The sequence below is a fragment of the Phodopus roborovskii genome, unplaced genomic scaffold, assembly GCF_943737965.1.
Source record: "Phodopus roborovskii unplaced genomic scaffold, PHOROB, whole genome shotgun sequence".
NCBI classification, from domain to species: Eukaryota; Metazoa; Chordata; class Mammalia; order Rodentia; family Cricetidae; genus Phodopus; species Phodopus roborovskii.
Genome location: NW_026126623.1, coordinates 1,417,878 through 1,445,555, shown reverse-complemented (window position 1 = coordinate 1,445,555; position 27,678 = coordinate 1,417,878). Strand labels below are relative to the sequence as shown.

The 27,678-nt window shown below is 45.4% G+C and overlaps 1 protein-coding gene across 2 annotated transcripts in view; it reads right to left on the bottom strand.

Moving 5' to 3' along the window:
• Window positions 1-27,678, bottom strand: part of LOC127238043 (protein FAM169B) — an 82,355-nt gene that overhangs the window by 49,285 nt on the left and 5,392 nt on the right. For both annotated transcript variants that reach the window (XM_051206504.1, XM_051206505.1), the window contains exons 2-3: window positions 12,331-12,461; window positions 9,035-9,134 (exon numbers count right to left, since the gene is read on the bottom strand). In XM_051206504.1, coding sequence (XP_051062461.1) covers window positions 9,035-9,134; window positions 12,331-12,461 — 231 coding nt within the window. The remainder of the gene's footprint in view (window positions 1-9,034; window positions 9,135-12,330; window positions 12,462-27,678) is intronic.

Sequence of the window (27,678 nt, the reverse complement as noted above, 5' to 3'; positions counted from 1 at the left end):
ACCAGTGTCCTTCATCTGTCCCCCCCAACACACATCTTACCTCCCCAAGCCAGCTGTGCAGGATTCCCATGCTCCCCAAGGTCTGTACTCTTCACACAACTAAAAGGGCTTCAAGTCCCTCAAGTCCTTCTTACTTCCCTCTATTGCTCCCCCCACAGTTTTAGTCACCACTGGCCTGTTACAAATCTTAGAAATATGTGTGTTGGGGTCAGGGGGTGGTGGGGAGCACAGTTAAACCAAAGTGACAGGCCATCTTTCCCAAAAGCAAATACATGTGCTGGGGGGGGTGATGAAAAGTTCTGGCAGAGGCCAGCACATAAACACATTCCACTGAGTTGCATGACTTTTATGCAACATTGACTGTGCTGGTCAATAATTTAAGGGGAGGGGAAAATACACCCGTTGACATAGCAACTGTCACATTGCATTACTCGGGCTACCCATACAGATGTTGTCCTTAAAGAACAAACACTTCCCCAGATGCCCGTGAACTTGGATGCCTTTTGTCATAGAGAAAGAAACATCTGGCTGGAAGTACCCTTCACAGCAGCCTCTGTGTTCCTTGGGCTTTTCCTGCCTAAAGCAATTTTGTTTTCATGGATCTAGATTTGAACTCAGGGAAGATGAGGTGGAGGGAGTGGGTGATCCCTAGATTCTGAAGTACAGTTGAACTAAGAGATAACCAGGGCAAGAAAAAAAGTCTAGTAGTCTATCTAGGGAAAGGAAACTTAAAATTGCCCAGGTGGACCAAAGCAAACTCACCAAATTTCTCATAGTTGCAGAAAGCACAGAGATGCAGACAAGACACCCCAGTGTCATGGATAGAAACCTTCCATATGCCTAGAAGCAAATCCATGTCCCCGCCCTTCGAGTCAAAGACCTCCATTCTGGACACTGTAAATATTTTCCTTGGCACCCATGGTTTCCGGACACCATGAGTTCCTTGGAATGAATGGCATGCCTTCCTAGGATGCTCTTTCCCTTTGTTTAAATCCTTTTCATAGTAAGTACCATGAATTAACAGGGAACATAGAAGGCCAACCTGTGGCCAACAGGTGTTCCCAAAACACACTGCTGTCCCTGTGAACCAGCCCTGATCTGCTTCCTTCACAGAATAATGAAAACAAAACTCTGGGGGTTTATATGCATCTGTGGTCATAGGACACCTTAGCTTCGAAAAGAAGCAGATACCTAAGTAGAAGCTGAGTTTACAGCCAGAGACCCACCCTCTTCTACCCCTCAGGGCCCCAGGATGCCATCTACCTTTGTATGATACAAGATGCATGCACAAGCTAAAAACAACTGCTAGGTGTCCTGGGTCCCAAATACCAACAGATGTCTGCTAACCCAGGGAACCCTGAAGGAGATAGTCTATTCTACATCTCTGTGTTGGAGTTGGGGGGGGGGAGGTAATATTCCCAAGCCAGAACAATTTATTTTTTCCTAACACTGACTCTGCTACAAGGACAAGCATCCCAGAGTTAAAGCACCTATGAGTTATAGGCATATAAACCATTTATCTGGAGAATCACATGGACAGGCTCATTCTTCTAGGAGCTTGGATGATACCAGTCCATCCCTCCTACCTCCCTTTAAGAAATCCATACTTACCCACCTGTACCCAGACTCCATTCCTAAGCCATTCTCAAAGTCTAGATAGCCTGCTCAGGGGTAAGGAGAGCCTCAGAAAGGGCATTCTTTTCCGAGAAATGCCTCCAGCCCCTCAGGGAGGCAGCTCCCATCTGATCCTCCATTTCATCAAGCTAACCACCTGCCCCAAAGGCAACACAGAGGTCTGCTCTTAGTGTCGCAATAGTCCTTGGACCAAGACAGCCCCTCAGAGGGCTGTCTACACAGAGGCTCCCTTTTCATCCGAATGTTTGCCTTGGCACTCTCTGTCACTGCAGGCTATAATGGACATGTTTTTCCAGGAAAAAAAAAATCATCATTTTTCAATCCCCTGCTTGTTTTTCACAGGGTGCACATGATGGGCAATCACCAAACCCTGTAAATAAATTAGCAGTGATTCGAAGAGTGAATCGTTACGCTTGGTCACAAAATGTCCTGGGAGCCAAGGGGAAAGGCTGACTCCCATGAGGGAAGTCAATGTGTAGCCACAGCTGTTTACACTATCACCTTAGTCTCCTGTCTCCGGAACTGTCTGGCTTGCTTTTTCTGAGCCTGGGCCACCACTGTGTGTCACAGTTCCCTGGGCAGAAGGCTCAGGAGCACATGTCAGGCATCCTTTTGGGATGACACATACCTTTCAGAGCCAGAAGAGTGGCCCTTCCTGCCTTCACAGTTCTTATGATCTACCCAAGAAAACCAGCCACAAGGAACGACCAGGGATGGGCAGTGACATATACAGGGTTTCAAACCGATGTGCCCCGCCCTGTAGGGACACCTACAGCAGGAGTTCCACTCAGGAGAGAATCCAGGTCTGCCCACAGTATACCTTACTCCATGCTACCATTGCTGTCCACAGACTGTGCAGGGAAAGCCCCCAGTTGAACCCGCCTGACACCATTTCTCCTAAACAATCAAGCTTGGTTAGCATCAGCACATGACCAGGCCCAAACCACCTTCATCCTCATCTTTCATCCACCCCAAGTGCTTTCTTCCCTCTGCTTCACCTAAATATGCCAGGCCAGTCCACTGCACCCCTGACCTGGCTACTGGCAGCCTCCAGGGATAAACATTATGGTCCCTGATGGAAGCCAACTCTCCTTCCCAGCACCCAAATGGCAGTCTGCTGGGCACTGTGGCAGGGCCTGGACCCTTGCCTCCAGCCCTAGTCCCACACAACTGTCAATAATATCACCAGGCATCTTCTGAACTCTGTGCTCCACTCCCATCCATCATGGCCTCCAGGATAAACAATGGCAAAAAAAACCTGGAACCCTTAAAAAAAAGACAAGACAAGGAAGGAGACTGGTAAGACACACTGCTAGATTCTCCAGGGTGGGGGTTGCTTTGGAGCAAGCCCAGAAATGCCAGTCGCCAAAGCCCAAGTCCCCAAGCCCTGGAGGTCACAGGAGCCAATGGCCTGTGTGAGCATGAGGAGAAATAGATGCCACCATTGAGCCGGGCACCAGGAGCTAGAGACAGAAGGCCAAGGAAGTGGCCACAGGCATCTTCTCAGGGTTCACACTCCTTGTTTTAACCCAGCTTCTACCTTCCTGCCAAGAACCACTCCTGGCCCTCCCTTTACCGGAGCAATGCCATGTCATTCCAGAAACTTCTGTAGCACTCTGGTATTTTGTCTCTATCACATGGTTCAATTACAAAGTGTCATCTTTTACCAGCCTGTAGAGAGTCTCTGCCAGCCTGCTAGCTGACATTTCATCACTTGGTTTTAATTAATAAACAAACAAACAAAATGTATATCAAACAAACATCGTCAGAAGAGAGCTAAAAAGAAAAACCCTGATTAGGTTATCAGCAAGTTTCTTAGGGAAGGGAACAGTGATGTGGCCCAGCAGTTCCCAGAGAAGCCTGTCATATGAAAGTGCCCTCTGTCACAAAGATGTGACTATGCAAAGGAGGGGAGGTGTGTCCCCCCAAGGAAGGTGTGTCCCAAAAGGGGTGTGTCCCATAAGGAAGGTGTGTCCCAAGAGGGGTGTGTCCCATAAGGAAGGCTCAATCTCCAGGCTCCCAAAGACCCTGTATGACCATGGGGTCAAACAGGGTCAGGACTAAAGCTAGATAAATGCTCAAGTACCCCTAAGAGGAGATGGGGACAGAACTATCCTCAGAAGCTCACAGGCCAGCTAGCCCAAGAGATCCAGTGACAAACAACAGTGAGCATGTCTCACACAAACAAGGTAAGCAATAAAAACCAACACCCAAGGCTGTCCTCTGACTTCCACACATGTGTTCTCTCTCTCTCTCTCTCTCACACACACACACACACACACACTCTTTCTCTCTCTCTCTCTCTCTCTCTCTCTCTCTCTCTCTCTCTCTCTCTCACACACACACACACACACACACACACACACACAGACCAGACAGAAAGAGAAGGGAAAGGCAGAGGAAGGAATAAAGTAAGGAGGGAGGGCAGAGGGAGGCAGGCAGGAGGTTGACTGGATGCAGCTGTGGAGAACAGAACCCAAAACACAAATGCAAAATACTTGATGGTCGCAGAGGGCCATCCTCACTGCAAAGGCAAATGGCTCAGAACTCACAGAATTTATCCCACAGCTGCCAGAGCCTACGACTGTGATCCTGGAACTGAAACCTACTCTTCCCAAGAGCATGCAAAGAGTCGGAAAAGGACTAGAAAGAACAGATGATGCAGTGGCTTTGGGAAGCCACGAACCTTGTCCTTAAAAGGTCAGTTCCTGACCATCCATTTCTCTGAAGAAACACCACAGAAGCAGCACACAGAGGGCGAGGAGCAAGAAAAAGAGACAATCCCAAACAAGAGAAGTTTCCTTGAACAGGCCACACCCACCATCATGGAAGGCCCAGGTGTGGAAGTCACCAGATCAGAAAGGAGACACACAAGGGCATATTAAGTCATGCATGTCCTAGTGGCCTGAGCCACCCCAGGGTGCAGGGACCAGATCGTCCCAGACACTACGATTGACTTGTCTGTATACACCTGTCCTCTTAGCATCCTGGCTACCAGCACAGCATCACTGATGTACAGATCCAAGACTTATGAAGATCCATCTCACCCTAGCTCAGAACATCTGGCTAGCTGCCTGCTCCCTCTTCTTTTAAAGTGGGATTAATAGTCAAGCAATAAAGACATGTTCTCAGGAAGCAAAAATGAAATATTTAGAATTGAATGTTGATATATTTGAAATAGAAATAAATTGTTATGATCAAAATTAAAATAGAATTATTCCAAGATGACCCATTTTCTCCTTCTGAAAGGAAGCCACACGCCTAAAACTCACCTTGCAGAGCCCTGGCCCTTGGGATTTCAGCATATCTTCGAAGGTCACCTTCTGGTTGCTTATTCATCTGTGTATGTGTGCATAAGAGAGAGTGTGTGAGAGAGAGAGTATAGTGTGGTGTAAATAATGAGTGTGTGTGGTGTTAAGTGTATGTATGGTGTGTGTGTGTGTGTGTGTTACATGCGGAGATCAGGACATCAGCTCTTTAAACTGGAGTTAAAGGTGTATGTGGGACACTTGGCTTGTTCTATGCTAGGATTCAAACTCTGGCAAATTATCTTAACCATTGGGCCATCTCTCTAGCTCCCACCAGGAGCCTTGGACACCCTCCCACACACACACATCCCTTATCTGCAGCCTGGTCTCCTCAGGCATTGCTCTACCCCTCCCTTTGTCCCCTAAGCACTCCACGGACAAACACCATTTGTACAGACATGGCCTGAAAGGCGTTAGGAACACTATCTTCTTCCCTTTTAGCAGCAGAGTTGGTGTCGCCCCCCACCCCCATTGGAATGCCTATCTTTTTGACCCAGGATGGCCATATGGGCCCCCAGCCTACCCCTGGTCAGCTGGTGTTTTCGGATCAAGTATATGACATGTACTCATACTCTGAGGTATGTAGAACAACCTTACTGTTAGTATAGCTCAAGGTCAAACTAGACTACCTGTGGTATGGCAGGCAGAATCTGTTGGGGACACAATTCCCGCTCATAGAGTTTGAGCAGAGATTAACATGTGAGCCTGGCCCTCTGAAATCATGTGTTTCTCTCATACAATGAAAACGCAAAGAAGAAGAGTAAACCAAGGCTCGCTAGAGTGGACTACGGGTATCCTACTCTCTGCTGGAGTGGTCCCAAAGCATCATACTTTCTGACCCAAGTCATTCATTTTTCACAGATGCCCTGGGAAGTATGTTCTGCTTGTAAATGGTGAACCTGTGTTCAGAGAAGCCAAACAACCCAGCTGACACACTCAGGCAGTTAGCTGAACTACGACTTCATTCATCCTATTTGCATATGCAGGACACAGGAGGAAGAGCAAAGGTCACCAGTGGTGGCAATCCTGGACATTAGTGTCCATAGTGAGTGCTTTGGATTTACTAGAGAAGATGGGAAGGTCGCCTCTCATTTGGCATGAGGACTTACTTTCTAATATTCATAAACACGTGAGATCTATTAATGATTTAAAATGAAGGCAATAAAGCACGAAGAAGTATATCAAGGCCCTTGGGAAGCAGGGCTGCTGAGTACCTTTGTCCACTTCCTCTGAGGGAATAAAAACCAGCTGCTATGGAGAAAAGCAGAATACACCAGCAGCAGAGACAAGAGCGCCTGCTTCTGAAGCCACCTTTACGTGGAATGCATTTATAGTTTCCTACAGAAAATGTGGTAGAGGCTTCATCCCTCATGTTTGAGCAGGATGCCATAAGCATGCACTGCTGGCCACTGGGGAACTTGCCCTTCCAGGATGTTTTTCATTTGCTTACAGACTTATCGGAAGTCACTGTAATGGAGTCAACCAACTTATCAATAATTAACTCATACACCGTTATCAATAATTAACTCATACGCAGGGCCGATCAAACAACTTCTGGTCCCTTTAGTTGCCATTTAAACACGCATCTGCCTTCATCACAATGGAAAGATAATGGCACAGGAGCCAGCAACCCCCTTCTCCACAGACACAGTTTAGCACAAGGGTAAATGGCACACTGGGCATAGCTGTGAAGACTCCTTGTACTATAGGGTCTGCCATTCTCAAGTCTCAAGGTATACATCCTGTGAAGAACTTAAGACGCCTTCTAAACACTGGAGTATTGTGCATGAGGCATCAAGAACCTGAGTGCTTCTCTGACGTTATAAACAAGCACAGCCAGCAACGAGGGAGCCCATGGCAGCAAGAAGTCACTTAGAAACTTCATTGAAAGCACACTTGCGTACGAGCATGGTGCCACAGTGAAAGTTCTTAGCACTTGTGGATATGTATTAGGATATACGCTTAAAAAACAACAGAAAATTAAGCACAGTGCAAACGGGAAGCAGATTTCTAAGAGTACATCATATGTTTACCTCCCAAAGACCATCTTTAAAGACCATAACCACATTGTGTGCAATGTCTAATGGGGTGGGGGACCTGCTGATATATGGACATTTTCCTAAAATGAATCTTTTAAGAGGTTTTCATAATCTGGGCATTCAAGGGTCCCTCTTCTCCCTAGGTAGGGGGGTTGCAAACTCAAGCCTGAGGTTGCTGGGCAGCGGTGGCACAAGACTTTAATCTCAGCACTGGGGAGTTCGAGGCCAGCCTGGTCTACAGAGCAAATTCCAGGACAGGCTCCAAAAGCTACAAAGAAACCCTGTCTGGAAAAACAAAAAAGAAAAAGAAAAAAAAAGAGAGACCAAAAGCCTGAGGTTACCACAGACCCTCTCTTCAGGGCAGTGAAGGCTCTGCTGGATGGAGGGAGAGAGAGGAGGTACCCTCACTGTGATCAGAGAGGTCTCACACAGCCTCTGTCAGCCCTGGGGCAATGGAAGGCTCTGCCACCACAACCCCAATGCCCAGACAGCTAGCCAAGCACACTGATGTTTCACATTTAGCAAGAAGAGAAGCATGAAGTCTTACATACTTTTGAACAGCTTGCCCCAAAAGATGTCACCTTAGACTTGGTGACACCAGTCAAGCAAGGGATCCTCTGAGGACACACTCCGGGCAGACAGTCAGGTGACAAGCAAAAACATTTGTCCAGGGGAGGTGGAGAGCTGGGGCAGACCTCCTTTGCAAATAGTAATTAAAAGACCTAGAAACCCACAATGTCAACATGTAAGGAGGCCTAACTAATTAAAAAGCTTGTTACCAGTGGACTAGCTGTTGTTACCTCTTACTGGAAAGCAATACTTGGCATTGTAAGAAAGCAAAACAAACAAGAAAAATGTCATGTTGGATTGTTTGCTGTGAGGTCAGGTAAGGCGCCTCCTACCAGTTCGCTGGTGCTCTGGGTTCAGGCAGACCAACCAGCTAGTCCACCCTACTGCAGGCTGCCAGCATCCCCCAGCCTGTGCCTCAAATGCAAATGATGACAGCAGGGCAGTGGTGGCGCAGGCCTTTAATCCCAGCACCTAGGAGGCAGAGGCTGTGAGTTTGAGCCTAGTCTGATCTACCAAGTAAATTCCAGGACAGCCAGGGCTGTTAAACAGAGAAGGCTTGTCTGGGGGGGAGGGGGCAGGGGGAGGGTGTGCATATGCTTCTCTACAGAGAACTCAACCCACAGAGCTGTTACAAAAGCCTGCCCAAATAGTTTTTCTGTAACTGCAGGGGACAATAAATGAGTCACAGACCCTATAACCATCACCACTTGAAACAGAACCCCCATCCATCCAGGTGTCACTTTGCAAAAATTGAGCCCTCCCATACTCTAGCTGGGGCCTTTGGCAAGGCAGTTGACCACCCTAAGGCCCTCGTTGGCTGCATTTGGTGATGAGAATGCCCCCTTCATTCCACAAGGACATGGTGATGCCCCGATGGTGTCCTATCCAGTACCCACAGCTCTGTAAACTGCTGTTAATGGGGATAGCAAGGGTGAGCCCAAAAGGCAGCTCTGGGGAGGGACTGTGGTGGGAGACATGTGAAATGACCCATGTCTCAATAAAAGAAGAAGGTACCACTGGGTCCCTAAAAGTTGAAAGCAAGCCAGTTTACCTTAATATTCTCCCAAATTCAACGATGGACACTGCCACCATTCCCTAAGTATTTGACCTTCATACAGTGTGGACCACAAAAATCAAGAACTCTGGTTTTAAAAGCCCAGGGATGTACATGTGGCTCAGTCGTGGTGTTTTCTTAGCATGTGCAAGGCCCTGGGTTCCATCCTCAGCACTTCATGCACACACACACACACACACACCCCACATCCACTAATAACTACCAACCTCGGGGCTAGAATGATGACTCAGTGGTTAAGAGCACTGACTGTTCTTCCAGAGGACCCAAGTTCAATTCCCAGCACCCACACGGCAGCTCACAACTGTTACTCCAGTTCCAGGAGATTGGACACCTCATACAAATATGCATGCAGACAAAACACCGATGTATATCAAATAAATAAACAAGCAAACAGAATAATTACCAACCTGTCTTTGTGTCCTGGGGATTAACCAAAACCAGTAATTTATGTTGACGTTCGTCACGGTACATAGGATAGAAACGAAGAGACGAAGTTTGAAGTCTGACCTAAAGAACAAATAAATTATTATTCTGCTCTCTGGCTACATTAAGGCACAGGAAACGACTGAGCAATTACTTAGTACAGTGTTCATTGAAAAAACACTGTTATCCAGGCGATGGTAGCACATGCCCTTAATTCCAGCACTCGGAGGCAGAAGCAGGTAGATCTCTGTGAGTTCGAGGCCAGCCAGAGGTATACAGAGAAACCCTGTCTTGAAAAATCAAAATACAAAGAAAAAACACAGCAGAGGCAAACTTAGCCACATGCAGGAAATATAAAAACAGAAGCCTTAGCCACCCTAGATGTGGCAAGGGTCTTTGCTTCTGTCTTTCACCAGCAAGCCTCTTCATCCCAAGATCACCTGTCCAATCAACCCATGAATTAGACACCCGTTCTACCACCAAATGCTCCTGAACACTCTTTTCCTTCTCTGTGACTCGTGCTCCTGAAGCATGCAGCATCCAGGGCCTCCCTGCACCTCAATCTGCAAGACCGACGGGCCCACTCCAGCACACACAAGCAGCTATGCCATGGGCTTCATCTGTTCTAGAGCCCTGGTAGCTGCTCAGTAGAATGATCCCAGGCTGCGCCTACCTCCACAGATACTCTAGCTCTCTGTGACCCTGGTTGTAGCTCCAAAGCCAGCCATTAAATGTGTCGTGTGTCTGAGCCCTCCAGGCTCAACCCTGTCCTTTCAGCCCCACAATGAAGAAACTCAGTTCAAGTTTGCTGTTTTGTTAATAAGTGAAAAGAACCAGACTGTCTCTGCGGACCACAGCTGAAGCCCTCTTTGTAATCGCCCAACCCTCTGCTCCCAGCTTCTAACACAGGTCAATACATTCCATTACCGACACTGTTTTGAAAACTGAGGATATAGGAAAATTAGAAAAGAATGTGCAGCTGAACTAGACAGGCAGGTTCTTGTAAAAAAAAAAAAAAGTTTACAGCAGGCCACCACCATTACAGAGAACTGTTCCTGGCAAACCCTGGGGCTGGCAAAGATCTTGGTATCTCCCTGTTTGGGAGTGACTTTAATGAGAGGTCCTCAAGGGGCTTGCCCACAGGGGTGGCTGTTATTAGGCATTGAAACCAAGTTTGCAAAACATCCCAACAACCTGGAAAAATGCTTATTGTAGACACATTGTGTTCAGGGAGGACTCTTAGCCAGGTTTTTTAAAGCAGGACAAAAATCACAGCATTTGGAAAGATGAAGCAAGAAGACTGCAAGTCTGAAGCCAGTCTGGGTATACAGCAAGACCCTAGCTCAAAAAAAAAAAAAAAAAGAAGGCAGAGAATAAAAATTGAAAAGAAACACATCAACTTGTTTACAGAAGTTACCCATACATGTCTATGCTTCTTCTGCCCTTTGCTGTAGCCTTTAAATATCACACAATGGATATATACTGTTTACACCAGAAAAATCAGCAAGTATTGTGTTTTAAATATGACAAGATAACATCAAGACTAGGAAAAAAACAGTTAGTTATGAAAAGAAGAAAGTCAAGACTCGATACTTCCCCAAACCACTTCCTCGTGTTTTCTTTTAGTCTAGAATCTTTTTGAATACACAAAGGTCTGATTAATCAATCCTGTGCAAGCTGTGAGGCTGTCCAGGCCCCTCCTGAGCAGCTCAGTTCATTCAGTGTGCCAATTGGCAAGCCCCTACCCCTGCTTCTAGAAAGGGAGGAAGCAAGAAGTCCTTGATCATGTCGGCATGTCATATTGAAACAACTTCATGTCTGCAACTGTTTTGCTTTCTGTTTTTGTTAGTAACCTCAGCTTTCTCCCTTCACTGAGCCATGTGGGGGTGTTTATGGTTAAGTTATTAATAATATACGTGTAATAATAGCAGTTTGTGGAAGCTGTGTCGGAAGGAACGTGGCCAGCACCCCAGGGGAGGGCGGGTTCCCTCCTATCTCTCATGCTCCAGCTTGGCATTAGCACCAATCAGAACAGTGTCCAATGGAGCTGCATGGCATTCTGCTATAACACCACTAGGAGACACTAAAAGCACATGAGGACAGCCAGCTCCCACTGAGGACAGCTTCAGCTGCTGCTCAACAACTTGAGGACACCCAGGGGAGTGGTGTTCCTCCTTGCCCACCTCCAAAATCTCAGGGAAGCCACAGTTTATAGGTGCATTGCCACTTATTTTATTACCTCTGGGACAACAAGGCTGCTTCCTTCGCTAATTCCGCCTTTCAGATCACAACCATTTCTAGCAGGAGTGAAATCATTCACACCTAAAACAAATTCGATAGGTCCCTACCCATGATATGCATGAGCAGGAAAGGAGTCTTAAACTGTGTGTGGGTTGCATGGCCACTAAAGTGCTCCCTTGTAAGCTGAAGGGCTGAGTCTGTTTTCCCAAACACACACAAAAAGGCAGGTGCAATCCCAGGCACTGGGGAGGCAGAGACAGGCAGATTCCCCATCTTGCTGGCCTGTCAGCCTAGCCTAGTTATGAGCTTCAAGCCAGTGAGAAACCTTGTCTCAAAATACAAGTCAGATTAACGGCGCCGAAATAGCTCAGTTGGGAGAGCATTAGACTGAAGAAAATACAAGTCAGATTGTATTTTGTATGCATTGTATCCTGAGGTTGGTCCCTGGTGTCTACACATACGTGCACATTGACATACACACACACACTCATAACATATATTTTCAGATTTGCCACACCCCAACAAATAAAAGTTTCCAGTTCCCTGTGACCCCGTGCAGTGCATATTCACATTGCACAGAATCTCACCGATGCTAAAAGTTCAAAGAGACACAGCTTCATTCCAGATCACATATCAGAATTGAACCAAACCTCAGAGAGGAGAGATGAACCACTCCCTCACTTTAAACAAAGAAGCTGATGCCCGGCCAGGCATTGCATACAGTATCTCATTTAACCCTCATGCTAGCCCAATGAGAACAATGTCAGTGCTCTGAATTTGGTATGAGACCAAGATCAGTGAGGAGAAGACCCCTGCTTCAGTCCACAGATCTCCTAAGTGGTAGGCATGGGATTCCACAGGTTACCTGAACAGACTCCCACTCAGGGCTCCAAAATCCCAGCAAAGGGTTCCTTCTACATCAAACTGGAATTACTTTAGCCTTCTCTTCAGAAGTTCGTTTGTTGGTTGGTCTTTGTTCCTTTATATCTGAGATATTCTTTCTATATCATCCCACTTTCTAAGAGGGCAACAAACATACCTGCTCCCCAGTAGGAAGGGAGAGAACCTCTGCTGAGGCCTGGGTGCCTTGCTGGAGGAACTCATAGTAACCCTGTGTTGCTGCCTGATAGCTCGCGGGGTCATCCTCCAGGATATCCACAGGGTAAGCCTCTGTAGGAGAAAAAGGCGGGAAACAGAGTTAGTTGTACTGCCACTAAAAGGAAAGTTAATTATTTCAAGCTTATTAAGGAATAGTTTAGCAGTCACAGTGTGGGCTGGGGAGATGGCTCAGTAAAGGGTTTCCCATGCGCACATGAGGACCTGAATTCCAGCCCCAGACCCCACATATCTGGGTGATATGGCCTACGCTTTTAATTCCAGCACTCAGGAGGCAAAGGAAATCTGATCTCTGAGTTCAAGGCCAGCCTGGTCTATAGATCAAGTTCCAGAACAGCCTGGACTACACAATGAAACCCTGTCTCAAAACAAACAAACAAAAACAAGCTTGCAATCCCAGCCTTGAGGAGGCAGAGATAGATCCTGGTTTTCGGGTCAGGCAGCTTTCCCTAATCAATAGTTCCGGGCCCATGAAGAGTCCCGGTCTTCAAGAAAGAAGGAAGACAGTAAATGGCACGTGAGACATGGCACCTAAGGTTGACCTCTGACCTCTACATCCATGTGCACACATCAGCACACATACACACCAATACCAACACCAATACATACCCACATACACATACAAACACATAAAGGCAATAAATAAATAAATCAAAATTAGGTTCACCTATTCCCTCCCAGGCTACTTTTAAAAACCCCAGCCATACTCTCACCAACTGATTTTTCCATCCTTCACCGTGGTTCACTCAGGGGCCATGACCACAAGCAGGGTCCCTTGAACGCAGAGAAGGGCTGGCTGGAACTCTGACACTGTTGTCACAAGCAACTTGTTACTCTTTCTAGATTACAATCACTATACAAGCCCCTAGGATTCTCCCCTTTCTCTCTGCCCTGGGCACTGGGGGCGCAGCGGCTTGTGGGAATGAAAAAATACATCCCTCCATTCACTTGCAGGGAACTAATCTAAGGTATTCTGCGGCCATCCTCAGCATCTCTTTCCTCTCACACCTCTGCCAGAAACAGATCCCCTGGAATCATCACACAAATTGGCAGCATCCAGTTCTTTCTTGGAAGCAGCAATCAGTTGCCCACCGGCAGTGGGCAAAGATGCTGCCTGCCTCTGGCTGACAGGTCACCGTCTCCAAGTGTGAAGGGACTAAGAGCTTATTCTGTGGACCGCACCCCATCTCTGCCTTTGATTTGCCTTCTCCTATGAAGGGAACCGGCTGCCTTAGCAGCAGCTGCCTGCCCCTTCCCTCCTCTTCTCTGCCCTTTCCCCTCCCCCACTCCTCTTTATCGACCTATCACCTCAGAGATTAATCTGGACATGGCATCCCATTCTCTCTGGACAGCCATAGTTTCTGGGAGTCACTCCAGATCCAATATGCTGTTGATGGCAAAAAAAAAAAAAAAAAAAAAAAAAAAAAGTAAGCCTTCAGTTCACTCAGCTTGCCCAGGAGGAGTTTTGACCTCTCTCTGCCAATCAGCTCCCAGTGGGAGAATTCAAAGGTGTACAAAATGCCAACGTGAGTAGACTGGGACATGGTTGCAAGCACCCCAACCCTCAGGCTCACTTTCCAGGATGCAATGTCATGGATACACAGATTGCCCATGGCTGAGTGGAAACAGACAGCCTCCCTTTGGGAGGTTTCTACATCCATGGGTCCAACCAACCACAGACTAAAGATGCTGAGGAGGGGGAAAGGTATGGAACACCTACAGATCTCTGTACCTTGACTCCTTAAGGAGTAACATATAAAGAGACTACTTCCATGGCATTTACTTATATTAGGAATTATCAGTCACATAGAGACTAGGGTATCCAGGAAAACCTGCATTGGCTGCACACAAATATGCCATTTTGTAAGGGATTTGAACACAGGTTGATTTACGTTTCTAAAGGTGGTCTTTGAACCATTCCCCAGTGGATACTGAAGGAAAACTGGACATTCTTCCACTAGTCAATTTTTATAAAGCATTTGAGTATAACACACACACACACACACAAACACACACACACACAATGCCTTTAAAAGTGCATTGTCAGAAATACTTAAAATAGAGATATCAAGGGTTGGTGGTTCATTGGCGGCAATGACTAAGTGACTGAAAAAGGGATGAGTCTCTATAAAGCCAAGATCTTCTGTTGGCAAAGAAGGCACACACTCATGTGCTCCTTACACGCAAAAACACATGCTCAAGTAAGCCCAGGTTCTTTCTTAGGATTGTCATGGATTCTGCACAGGAGTTAGAGGAACCTGAAGGACATCAAACTACCCAGAGTCTACTTCCAATCTGTCACAGAGACAAACTCCACCTACAACTGCCCTTGTATTGTATCCATCCCTCACTTAGATCAAGATCTAAGCTTCTCATGGGAGCCTCAGGCCTTGCCCTCCTACCCATCTAAGCTCCATACATAATTAACAAGGACAACCAACTTTCTCTGGATCCCAGTTGCCGAGAGGCAGATGAATGTCCCCAACCTTGCCTCACTGTACCCTGCTTGCCCCCCAACTGACAGGGAAGGGAGCGAGGCTTCGTGAAAGAAAGTAACAAAGCATGTGCTCCCCCAATTCTAAACTCTATCTAAAGTGTTCAGAATATGTTATTTAAATCAAAGCTCTCCATCATAACAATGGAGCACCCAATGGGCTCCTGTAGCCCCTACTCTCAGAGTTCTGCCACTTCATCCTCGAGGCTCACCGGATACAGCCAACACGCCTCAGGAGCCTTCCATAAGCCCTGAAAACCAAGATCAAGGATTCCATGAGTCACTGAGGCCTGAGTTCAAATACTTCCTCAGCCTAGGATAGGAACTGACAAGGCCTTTCTGTTGTACAGCTGCAATCCCTTCCAACTTGCCCCTCGGTTTTGTCTTAAGAGTGGTTACCTCCTAACACACAAACAGGAGAAGCTGGGGCTTGTGAAACACAACTCAGCTCCCCTTGCAGCCCCATCACAAAGGCCCGTGCCTTTCCCATAGGAAGCACTTAGGAAATGTGGTGGTTGAGCTTTCCATTTTAACAGCTGTTTCATGGACTTGTCATATGGCTTCCCATGGGTATGCAACAAGATCTAGTGAGCATGCCAATAAATTAAGAAAAGCCAGCAGGTGGGCTGCTTGGACCCTGCATACCCAACATGCTACATTCGTCCCATGGGAGCCAGCTTCTGGACGACTACTCTCAAAATACCTACCCCCACAGCAGGAACACAGCCTGAGGGGCACGAAGAGACCAGACCTAGATTTTTATTGTTTCTGAGCCTATGTTTTAGGAAAGGTGTTCATCAGATCTGGACCATCAATCCCCTTGTGAGATACAGATTGCAGAACTAACAAAGATCATTATCAATCGGCCCCCCATGAAGAAGCTGACCCTATGCTCATCAGCTTTGCTGATGACACCCATCCAAGGCCTAAGCCAGGCGCTTGCCTGCAGTTGTCTGATATCCTTTCTGGTTGTGTGAGGTCAGGGCAAATGTCATGAATGTGTTATGCTCTGTTCACATCATGAAATCATTTACCCTGAAAGACACCCCCCCCCAAGAACTCATGGACAGTGCTTCCAAGACACTGGCTGTCCCTAGAAGAGAATGTAGCACTTTGGCATCTCCAAAAGGTCACAGGAGCAGATAAGGGGGGGAAGTCTTCTCAAGAACCTAATGCTTGCTGGAATCAGCAAGTGAGTGAGGGCAGCAGGGAACATAAATTAAGCACTGGGGATGCCAGCACTCACCAATAATCTGGCACCAGCACGGGGTTTCATCTCTAAGACATGAGGTTCTATCCATCAGGAGGAAGAGTCATTAAGAACACCACCTGGGCACCCTGCAAGCAGGGCCCACGACACCCCATACATCCTAAATACCCACCCCAGGAACACTCCACCTTTAATCACAGCACTCAGGAGGCAGAGGCAGAGTCTGTGAGTTCAAGGTCAGCCTGGTCTACAGAGCAAGTTCCAGAACAGGCTCCAAAACAATACAGAGAAACCCTATCTCAAACAAACAAAAAATGAAACGAAAGAGAGAGAGAGAGAGAGAGAGAGAGAGAGAGAGAGAGAGAGAGAGAGAGAGAGAGAACATGCTCACATAAGCCTCATGGAAAACCAGGGGAATGTGAAAACGAGGGTTGCCCACGTAGGAGATGGGATGAACAGTCAAAACCAGCCAGAGGGCTGGGGAGCTGGTTTGCTGGTTAAGAGCAGTGGCTATCTTCAAGAGGACCCAGGTTCAATCCCCAGCACCAACATGACACCTCACAACTGCCTACAGCTCCAGTTCCAGGGAATCTGACACTCACACAGACATAAATGCAAGCAAAACACCAAACAAAAATAAAATTAAATTAAAACAAAACAACAACAAAAAGGGGCAGTAAAGGGAACTCCCATCCTCCTTCCCAGGAGGAAACCCCAAAGCCCCCAACTGAGCCCCTTAGTAAACAAGTCTGGGGTGGGTCAGGACAGGCCTCCTCCCCTCAGCCTTCCAGATGTGAGCCCCTAATGGGCCTTAATGGCCTGAACCTTACAGGAAATATTTTTCTAAAGCCAAAAGAATGTAATCTCCATAGCACAACACTGGATGGTTTATTAAGAAGGCACACAATTGAAATAACTCACTGCAGACTGCAACGAAACCGAAATTCTTGGATAAAGCCTGATTTTATGAATTCACTCCAGTACATGCTGGCGGCCTCACCCTAAAAATGAAACTAATGGTGTTCTTCTGGGGAAAATCTCCAGAGCTCTGAAGCAAAGCTGGAGATCGCATAGCTTCTCAGGCTCCTGTCTCCCGCAGCCCTGTAGCCCAGTGCCTCAGTCACTAGTCAATCCAGAAAGCCCCAATGTTCAGATGGATCCCCAGAAATGCTGGGTCCTTTGAATAGAAACAGCAAAGCCAGCCAATGGAGACGTGAAGGGCACAAAGATCTGCCCTTAATCACAGACTCGTGTTGGCAAAGCGCCATTTTTTCTAAGGTGGGACTATTATCCTGAGAAACATTAAGGGAAATGTTTTAAATTTTACTAGTCCCGGTCTCACAAACTTGGCTTCATTAAAAGCCACTACCTGGCAGTAACCACGGAGCGTTATGTCATTGGAAAAGCTGGCTGTAGTCACTCAAGGTTTTCTTTTAGTAATGTGTGTGTTGTTCTTTAATTACAGCAAGAACAGTCTTTCTCCAAATAATGTGGAAAAAATGCAAGAACACAAAGCTAACGTCACTTTCCACTCTCACGCTCTATAAACTAGGGTGGGCAGCACTCACTGAAAATCTTGCTCCTATGTTTGTTTTCTGTATTTGTTTATTTTTTTTACAGGTAGGTGTGGCTTTTTTAGTGTTTTTGTTTTCAAGAGAATTTTCTTCTAAAAATTAAATTCTTCTAGATGGAATTCCAATTAGAAATCTACTTCCTAGGAATGTTTCTCATCAGACAAAGGAAGGCAACAGAAAACTCCAGAAGGATGAAGCAAGACAGGTCTGTGAGCTCTGCAAACACACTGGAGGAGGATAATCCCCAAACATCTGAGCTGCTCAGATTGCAACCGCCACCTCATCCGGGTCTCCAACTTCCCTGGAGGCACTTGTAGTTCAACACAATCCAGCCCCTAGGACCACATCTGTAGAGTGGGTGAGGTTTAAGAAAACTCACAGATTGAGAGAGTCCAAAGAATTCATTAAAGGTCCTCCCTGCTGGAGCTGGAGAAATGGCTGAGCCAGTAAGAGCTCTGGCTGCTCTTTGGAGGGTCTGGGGTTGATCCCTAACACCTGGAGGCTCACAACCATCTGGAACCCCAGTTCCAAGAGACCCAACATGCTCTTCTGGCCCCCACAGGGATCAGACACAAGCATGGTATTTAGACACACATGAAAGCACTTGCCAGGGAACCTCACAACCCGGTCAATCAGAGGACCCATATGGTGGGAGGAGAGAAACAACTCTTTCAAGTTGTCCTCTGACCTCTGACCTCCATGGATGCCCCGTGGTAGACATGTCCATGCATGTGTATGTACACACACACTTTTTTTTCTCTGTGTAGCTTTGTAGACCAGGCTGGCTTTGAACTCAAGAGATCCGCCTGCCTCTGCCTCCCGAGTGCTGGGATTAAGGGCATGCACCACCTCTGCCTGGCACCTTTTTTTTTTTTTTTTTTTAAGAAAGAAAATAAAAAAACTAAAAAGGAAGATAACTATTACTCATCAAGGAATGGTGTGAGGTAGTAGCCTGTATTTCTCAGACATCTTCAGATCTAAGATCTGTGCACACGTCCCCTCCTATTTCCTGACATATGAGTCCATTTCCCCAATTCATGCTATGAAACACAAGCTCTGCAGATAGCTTAGGATATGCTAGTAATACAGAATAGGTTTCTGATGCCAGCAAATTTAGAAGGGTGACTGGCTGAGACTCTAAGCTGGAGACTGTTGAGTTCCAGCTGCAGCCAAGTCCTTTTCAAAATTTTGCAGCAAGAAAGGCTACTTCCCCCAGTTTCATTCCCCAGATTTAGTTAACAAGGAACCCTGATCCCAAAATACTAATTGCCAGGTGACAAAACATACCCTGGGGAACAGTGTTTGAAATAATGTCAGAGCAAAGGGACCCATCCCTATCAAAGAGACAGCAAACAGGCAAGAGCTGGGAGTTGAAGGTCAGACCATAAAGAACCTGCCACTGTGGAAGGCTACCACTACCACAGGACATGGTGCTACTGAACATTGCTTTCCAATAAAGTAGAGAACAGAAGCTGAGGCCAATAAACACTTGGATATTTTTGTTGTTTATGAAAGGCATCTGATTGCCAAAGTATTCTTAGCAAAGAATGTTTTTGAGTTGGAAGACAGAATGTAGAACATGTTAGAATTTTTTGAGCAGATGAGCAAAGTTGTCAGGGAGTGAGGAGGCTGCTGAAGGTCTGCAGGTGGCTGTGGTGCAGGTTTATTCCCTGGTAACTGACAGGCTGCCTGTTGCTCTGTTATCGAATGTTTAATATTGGCCAACTTCCAACTTGTCAATGGCTTGGCTGAGAATAAATCATTTGTCCCGAATCTAAGATGGTAAAATATGCAGATGACATTGTGTGGCACCCACACAAACATTTACATAGTCCTGGTTTTTTGTTGTTGTTGCTGTTGTTGTGTTTGTTTTTTCAATGAAATCAACAATATATAAACCATCTCAGTAATAGGAAATTATTAGCTATAGTTATTAGCTATTTAGTATTAACTAATATAATATGGCAAATCATGGGTTTGGGCAACTTCATTTTGAATGTTGAGTATATACATAGAGTATTTCTAACTCTCTTGTCGATAACTTTAAAAAGTCAGCCAACTTCTTGCCAGGATCTGCTCATCTTACAATGGTAGTTCTGATATAAGAATATTTCAGCTTCTACACCAGGTGGTGGTGGGGCACACCTTTAATCCCAGCACTCCAGAGGTAGAGGCAGGTGGATCTCTGTGAGTTCGAGGCCAGCTTGGTCTACAAAGCTAGTTTCAGGACAACCAGGGCTACACAGGGAAACCCTGCTTTGTGTGTATGAGAAACAGACAGAGAGACAGAGACAGAGACAGGCCTCTGACCTTCACATCTGTGCCATGGTGTGCACAAACACACATAAAGGGGTGGGAGTGTTATGTGACGTGAGCACAACTGTGTGGGTGCATGCTTAGATGCCAGAGGAGGACATCCAGTGTCCTGCTTTATCATTCCTTGCCTTTTCCAGCCTTTCTTTGAACAGGACAGCAATCACTCAAACAATCCTCCTACATGTCTATGTCCTTCAGCACTGAGATTACAGGCCAGTGGGTGGCCACTTTCAGCTGTACACACAGGTGCTGGGATGACTTCGGATCTTCATTATACTCTGCAGCAAGTGCTCCTCCTCATAGACCATTGCTCCAGCTTCTGAGTGCTATCGACATGAAGGTCTCTGGTCCTCATCTGAATACCAGCACCTCTTATTTTTGGACAAATGAACAGCATGAATCATTCAAAAGTATATGAGATGGGCCAGCAAGATGACTCAGCAGGTAAAAAGTGCTTACTGAGAAAACCCAGTGACAGGAGTTCGAGTCCTGGATGTAACACCCAAAAGTCATCCTCTGACCTTCACATATGTGCCAGGGTATGTACACGGTGGCACTCACAAACACCCATAATACACACACAAACACACACACACACACACTTTTCAAAGATATGAGTTGAGGCTACAGTATTCTGTTCCTTTAGCATTCTAGGAAGTGTCACATTCAGAGATATATATGGAGTCCCAGGGATGGAGACGGAGAGCAGGAAACCTCTCCAATATCTGCCTCCACATGCATGGTAACCAAAGAAGCCTTCACCTCAGTACAGCTGCTAGGTATTCAGGTTCCTCATCCTTAAGACCTGGAGCCACTCCATCCCCCAGCTGGTCAGCTGTGGGGTTACTTGGTGTCTTGAGCTTTGCTAGAAAGGAAGAGGGGTTTGTCACATGCACAGGATGAGACAGAAAGCCCAAGTCTTAATTAACATCCTGTAATATAGTCACCTGAGAACACATGGAAATATCCTAGCATCAGTAAGACTTTGTGTGGCTGTCCTGAAGCTGGTGAGGGAGCCCTATGGTAGGACAATTACCCGGCATGAACAATAGCCATATATCCACAGGATCCAAATGACAAAGAAAAATAACCTCTCATCACCATGACACATTTCATATGCCACTGGACAATAGTTCACAGGTCCCACCAACCATTGCTGTTTATGGACTTGACAACCCTCTATACAAAAACCACATTCCTGTGTGTTCATCTGTTACATTTCAAAAAATAAAACTTAAGAGGAAAAAGGGAGTTCCAGGCCCACATGTGAACTCTGTGAAGAGTAGTGAGTTCAGAAAAGCCAGGGCCTCAGCGAGGCAGCTGGGGTGTGGACTCAGCTACTGCCCACCGCTTAAATACCTAGAATAATCCTTCAGATATGCAGCACCCAAGGATGGGTGGAGTTCAACGGGCTCATCTGACCTATGTGAGGGTTTGTGAAGGGAAAACATATCTGCTTCTCAACAACTGGAAAAACATCATGACACTGCCTTTTAAAGAGTGCTAGACTCTGTGTCTAAAATAGACTGAGGAGTAAACGAAGAAGCAGAATGCTGATGCTTGCATTGAGCTTGGTACCCACTCGGTTTTAATGGAAAGAAATATAAAAGAAACGTGGTATTTTGTGTTCTACGGATAAACAATATTTCTAAAGTAGGAGAATTAGGGGAAAAGGAGTGATGTGTTTTCATGTGACAATGCACTTTGAAACCTCACACTGGCAGAAGTCCAGTTCCCGAATGGCTTTTACATGCATGCCTTGTGTGAAACGGACATCAACCCCACAGAGTCAACAAAGGGCAGTGCACTGGCCCTGTTTCATAGATGAGGGTGAACAGAGATTCAATGGTTAAATAGTAACAAGGTTAAAACTCAAACCCAGATCTTGAGATTTCCAGCAGGGCCCTTCCTCCCTACTAATTTATTTTACAGGCTTTTATTGTGTGTATGTAACTATTTGCCTACATGTATCTGTGTACACTGGGTGTGTGTTTCATGCCCACAGAGGCCAGAAGAGGGCATAAGAGCCCCTGGAACTAACTGGCGTTACAGATAGTTATGAGCTACCACGTGGGTGCTAAGAGTCAAGCCCAGGTCCTCTACCCAGCAGCAGTTACTCTCACCAGCTGGGCCGGCTCTCCAGCCCTACCTACTAATTACCATGGAATCCACCATGCACTTTAAACAGCAGCCAGAGTTCATGGCAGCCTAGTTCAGAGGACACTGGACTCGTAAACGTTTCACAGCAACATTGGTCACAAAAGCCTGGAGCTAGAAGCAGCTGTTGTGCACTGGCAGAGGGAGACGTGTGGTGTGGTCTATGCATAGCATGGGATATCATTCAGCTTCAAAGGGAAGGAGATTTACAGCAAATGACCCAGACAGAACTTGAGGACACGTCAAGCTACTGAAAACATACAAGTTCAGCAAAAAAAGTAAAACTTGTTTTCAGAGACCTGCAGGCCACAGGGTTTCTGCTAAGAACGATTAAAATTAAAAAAGCTCTGGAAATGGATGGTGGCAATAGTTTATATTGCATTGACCTATACACTTAAATATAGTTAAAGTGATAAATTCTATGTTGTGTGTATTTTACCACAGCAAATGAACACTTTAAAATACTAAATATCAGCTGGGCATTGGTGGTGCATGCCTTTAGTCCCAGCACTCAGGTGGCAGAGGCAGGTGGATCTCTTTGAGTTTGAGACCAGCCTGGTCGACAGAGCTAGTTCCAGGACAGGCTTCAAAGCAATACAGAGAGAATCCCTGTCTCAAAAAAACAAAACCAAAACCAAAACCAAACAAACAAACAAAAAAAACCTAAATATATTGCCTCTGTCTGAGAGTTTTGTTTTAACTAGAAATCACAAAGCATAGCCATAATTATTTCATTGTGGTGAGACGCATACAAACTTTACCATGTTAACTGTTTCTAAAGAGAGTTGTGTGATGTTCATCACGTCTGCATCATTGAGCGATCATCACTACTGTCTACTTCTTCATTCTCTCAGAATGAAAGCACACTCCCTCCACATTCAGTTCTCCAACATCCCACAGCCATTGTCCTCCCTACCTATGACTGCCTTAGGTACACAGTCTGAGCCAATGACAGTCTTTCCCTTTTGCCACTGACTTATATCATTGAGTATAATGTCTTCAAAGGTTCATCCATGTTGCAGTGTATGTTGCCTTTCAAGGCTGAACAATAGTCCCTTGTTGGTAACATGTTTTCTATCTGTTCAACTGTCACCTGTCAGCTTCGGTTGCTTTCACCTCTTAAATACTATGGAAGAAGCTGCTTGGATATGTAAACACTGCCAGATGTGGTGGCCCACGCCTTTAATCCCAGCACTCAGGAGGCAGAGGCACATCCCTGTGAGTTTGAGGCCAGCCTGGTCTACCAAGCTACACAGAGAAGCCCTGACTCAAAAAGTCCAATCAATCGATCAATAAAAAAACAAAAAACAAAAAAAAAAAAAAAAAAAAAAAAAAACTGTTCAAGCTCCAGCTTGCAGTTCTTCAGACTGGACCACGTGGTAATTTTAATTGTTCATTTTCAGAACTTCCATACCACTTTTTCCCTCCCTCCCTTTCTTCCTTTCTGGTAGCAGAAGTGAAGAGTGGACCAAGGGCTTCAGGCATGCTAGGCAAGTACTGTACCACTACCTACAGCCCAGCCTCTCCACACCACTTACTGTGCTTCAATATTTTACATCCCTATCAACAAGACACAAGGCTTCCAGTTGCTCCACATCCTCAGCAACACTCCCACTTTCTGTTTGCTTGATGCTTTATAAGTAGCCACCCAATGGGCTTGTGGCCCACTTGCTGTGGTTTCCAATTGTGCCTTTCTAAATGCTTGGTGATGTCGAGCATCTTGTCATGTGCTTACAAATACATCTTTTCTTTGGCAAGTGCCATTTGCCAATATATTCTTAGTATTTATTTGACATCAGATTTGAAATTTTGCAAGAACTGGAGAGATATGGGTATATGGAACATTTAATGCTTGATCTTGAGCACAATGTGGGAAGGGACTGGTCTGAACCTTTTGAAGATAAAGCAAGCAACAAAGACAGCTTAGACTAGAGATAGCCGGGAAGATGGCAAGAGAGAGCACACGTGTGAGCCAGGTGTTGCCAAGCTGGCTCATTTTAATCTCTCCTTCCAAACAGGCCAGTAGAATTCACCAGGAAGCTTTGGGTTGTGATGGCTTTATGAAATAACTCTGGAAGCAGCCTCAGTCTGATTACCAGAAAGTTAAACTAAGGAACATGTCATCAGAGGAATAAGATGTGTATCCCTCTAAAACACTAAATATTTCACTAAGGTAGTAGAAGGTCAAAACTGTGAAAAGCCTTCAAAAGGATAGCTTTCCCACAGTGCATTGAAAATGGATGAAATCCAAGTTGACTTCCTTCAATATTCAGCCACACACGTATGTTTGGGCTAAGGAAACAGGTACCAGCCATGAGGTCATTCAGACCTAATAAGTAAAATCTCAAGCAGCTGGGCACGGTCATGCACATCTTTAATCCCAGCATTCAGGAGGCAAATGCAGGCTGACCTTTATGAATGTGAGGCCTTAGTGGTCTGCATAACAATTCCCAGGCTAGTCGGGGTTACATAGTGATGCCCTGCTTCAAAAACAAATAAAAAGACTAAGCAAAGAAAAAAGAAAAAGAAAGAAAAGAAAAAAAAAGGTCTCTGGGCTTATGGTGAAATAAACCACAATAGCCTAGACTATAACCCAAGAAGACTATACCCACTAAAACTATGTAACATAGAAGATGCTGGTATTAAACATGCTTTGTAGCCAGGTACAGCGATGAATACCTCAAAAATTTTAATCCCAGAGGCTGGAGAGATGACTCAGAGGTTAAGAGCACTGGCTGCTCTTCTAGAGGTCCTGAGTTCAATCCCCAGCAACCACATGGTGGCTCCCAAGCAACTATAATGAGATCTGGTGCTCTCTTCTGGCATGCAGGCAATTCGGGTAGAACATTATAATATAAATATATATTTCTGTGTTCTTTCAAAAAAAAAGAAAAAATTTTAATCTCAGCACTTGGAAGGCAGAGGCAGGCACATCTCTGTGAGTTCAAGGCCCGCCTGGTCCTCAAAGCAAGCACCAGAACAGGCTATTATACAGAGAGACTCTGCCTCAAAAACCAAAAACATGCTTTGTAAATATTTAAACTAAGGGTAATTTGCCCAATTTGCCCATTGCCCAATAAAATGTGAGGAGAAAAGGGAAGTAGAATTTCTAAAAAGCAGTGTCTTTCTTAGCTGAGGAACTGACCTAGAATGCAACACAGACAGACACAGCTGGAGAACTTGGAAACAACTAAGGAGAAATCAAAAGTAGAGGAACAAGATACAAGATTAGGTAGCAGTCTAATCAAAGTTCCAGAAGGACAAAAATTAGGAAGAATCAGAACATAAAGAAACTGTAGATGAGTTCATGAGAGACACCTACCCTTAGATTCTGTAATCTTAACCAATCTCCCAAAGAAATCCCCACCTAAACACACCACAGTAGAAAACAGCATGCGTGCACACGCGCGCGCGCACACACACACACACACACACACACACACACACACACACACACACACACGACCCTAAAAGCATCCAGAAAGAAAGGACAGACCTTTCTTCTTGGCAGTTAATAAGTGGACAGCTGTCTTCTCCAGGCAACTATGGAAGGCAGGAAACAATGGAATGTCGTTTTTAATGAGTGAAAGGAAAACAACATTCATCCTCCATCTAACAAAAACAACTTTCAAGATGTTAGATGAAACAAAGAAATATTTAAAAACATATCATGAAGGAGTTTGCTATGAGCATACCTCCCATGTAATTTTTTCTTATGCACACTAGCATATAGGAAATTGACCTCTGGAAGAAAAGGCTGGCCCAGAAGCCATGGGCACAAGAAAACAATAATAAACTTGAATAGAGTCTAAGTCAATGTTGACATTTAACTAAAGGGGCAAGAAAAAGTTTAATAGAGCTTAGAGTGTTGTGTGAAAATGACATGCATATTTAATATTTTCCTCGGGGATGTGACAAAATACCTAACCAAAAAAGTAAGGATTTATTACGGCTCACAGTCTGAGAACAAGATCCATCATAGAGAGGAAGGCATGGCTACATGGTGGCAGAAGTGAGAGATGGACCCAAATTCAGGAAAGAGAAGCAAATGGGTGTTGGTGAGTGGGGGCTCACTTTCTCTTTTCTTATTCAGTCCAGTGACCCGTATGCCCTCACCCCCCACCTGTCTGGAGAAGGTGCCACCCACATCAGGAAATGTCTTCTCTATTCAGTTAAGCCTCTCTGGAAACGCCCTTACAGGCATGCTCAAAGATGTGTATCCTAGGTGACTCTAAATCTAGGCAAGTTGACAGTGACTATGAACCCTCATAATACCTGAGCTGGGAAGGAAACAATAGAAGAGAGAGCTTGTGAAGGCCCTTAACTTATTCCAAAGGAAGTTAAAATTTGACTAATCACAGAATAAATTAATTAAATATGAATATTAAAATTTCTAAGCAGGCACTTAAAAGAAAAGTGGTTATTAAATTTCAAAATAGAAAAAATCAAATTGAGGCAAGGAATGAGGCAATGCCATTTAATATAAAGGGGGCAAAAGATGAAAAAGATGTATCTGCCTATTATCATGCTTAATTGTGATCAAAAACAGGTAATTACCAGCCCGGTGGGGGTGGCACATGCCTTAAATCCCAGCACTCATGATGCAGAGGCAGGCAGATCTCTGTGAGTTTGAAACCAGTCTGGTCTACAAGAGCTGGTTCTAGGACAGCCTCCAAAGCCACAAAGCCACAGAGAAATCCTGCCTCAAAGAACAGAGAGAGAGAGAGAGAGAAGCAGATAATTATTAACAGACAACTAGATTTTTTTCTTTTCCTTCCTTATTTATTTATTCATTTTTCAGGACAGGGTTTCTCTGTGTAACCGTGGCTGTCCTGATCTCACTCTGTAGACCAGGCTGGCCTAGAACTCATAGAGATCCACCTGCCTCTGCCTCCTAAGTTCTGAGATTAAAGGTGTGAGCCACCACCACCCTACTCAAATAATTAGATTTTTATTGGGTATATTTTAAGTTGTGTTTTTACACCTAATATTTTTAATATTCATGAATTATGTAAACACATATAAATCAATGTCACCCCTTCTGTACGGCTGCCTTTTTTTTAAAGACAGGGTCTCATTCCTGTCTGAAGCCAAACTTCCTATGGAGGTGATCCCCCACTTCTACCTCTGGATCCTGGGGACCGAACCCAGGGCTTTGTACACACTGGGTAAGCACTCTACCAACTGGACCACACCCCCTACCTACCCACCTCCTGTCTCATTTTGTTATTATTGTTGTTGTTGTTTGGGTTTTTTTGGGGGGTGGGGAGATTGGTTCAAGATGTTCTGTCCCAATGTGGTTAGCACACATGTATTATTTAAATCACTTGTAGGAAAACATAAAGGTCAAGTGAACACCAAACCATTCTAACAGTAGCTCTGAACCTAAGGCAGCTGTACTATCTGCAGAACCCCCACACCCAAAGAGTCCACCATGGAATAAAAGAATACGTGGATAGTGGGCTGAACTGTGTGAGCAGCTATAGTTGATGGTGAAGAGGCTACAATGCTAACTTCTCA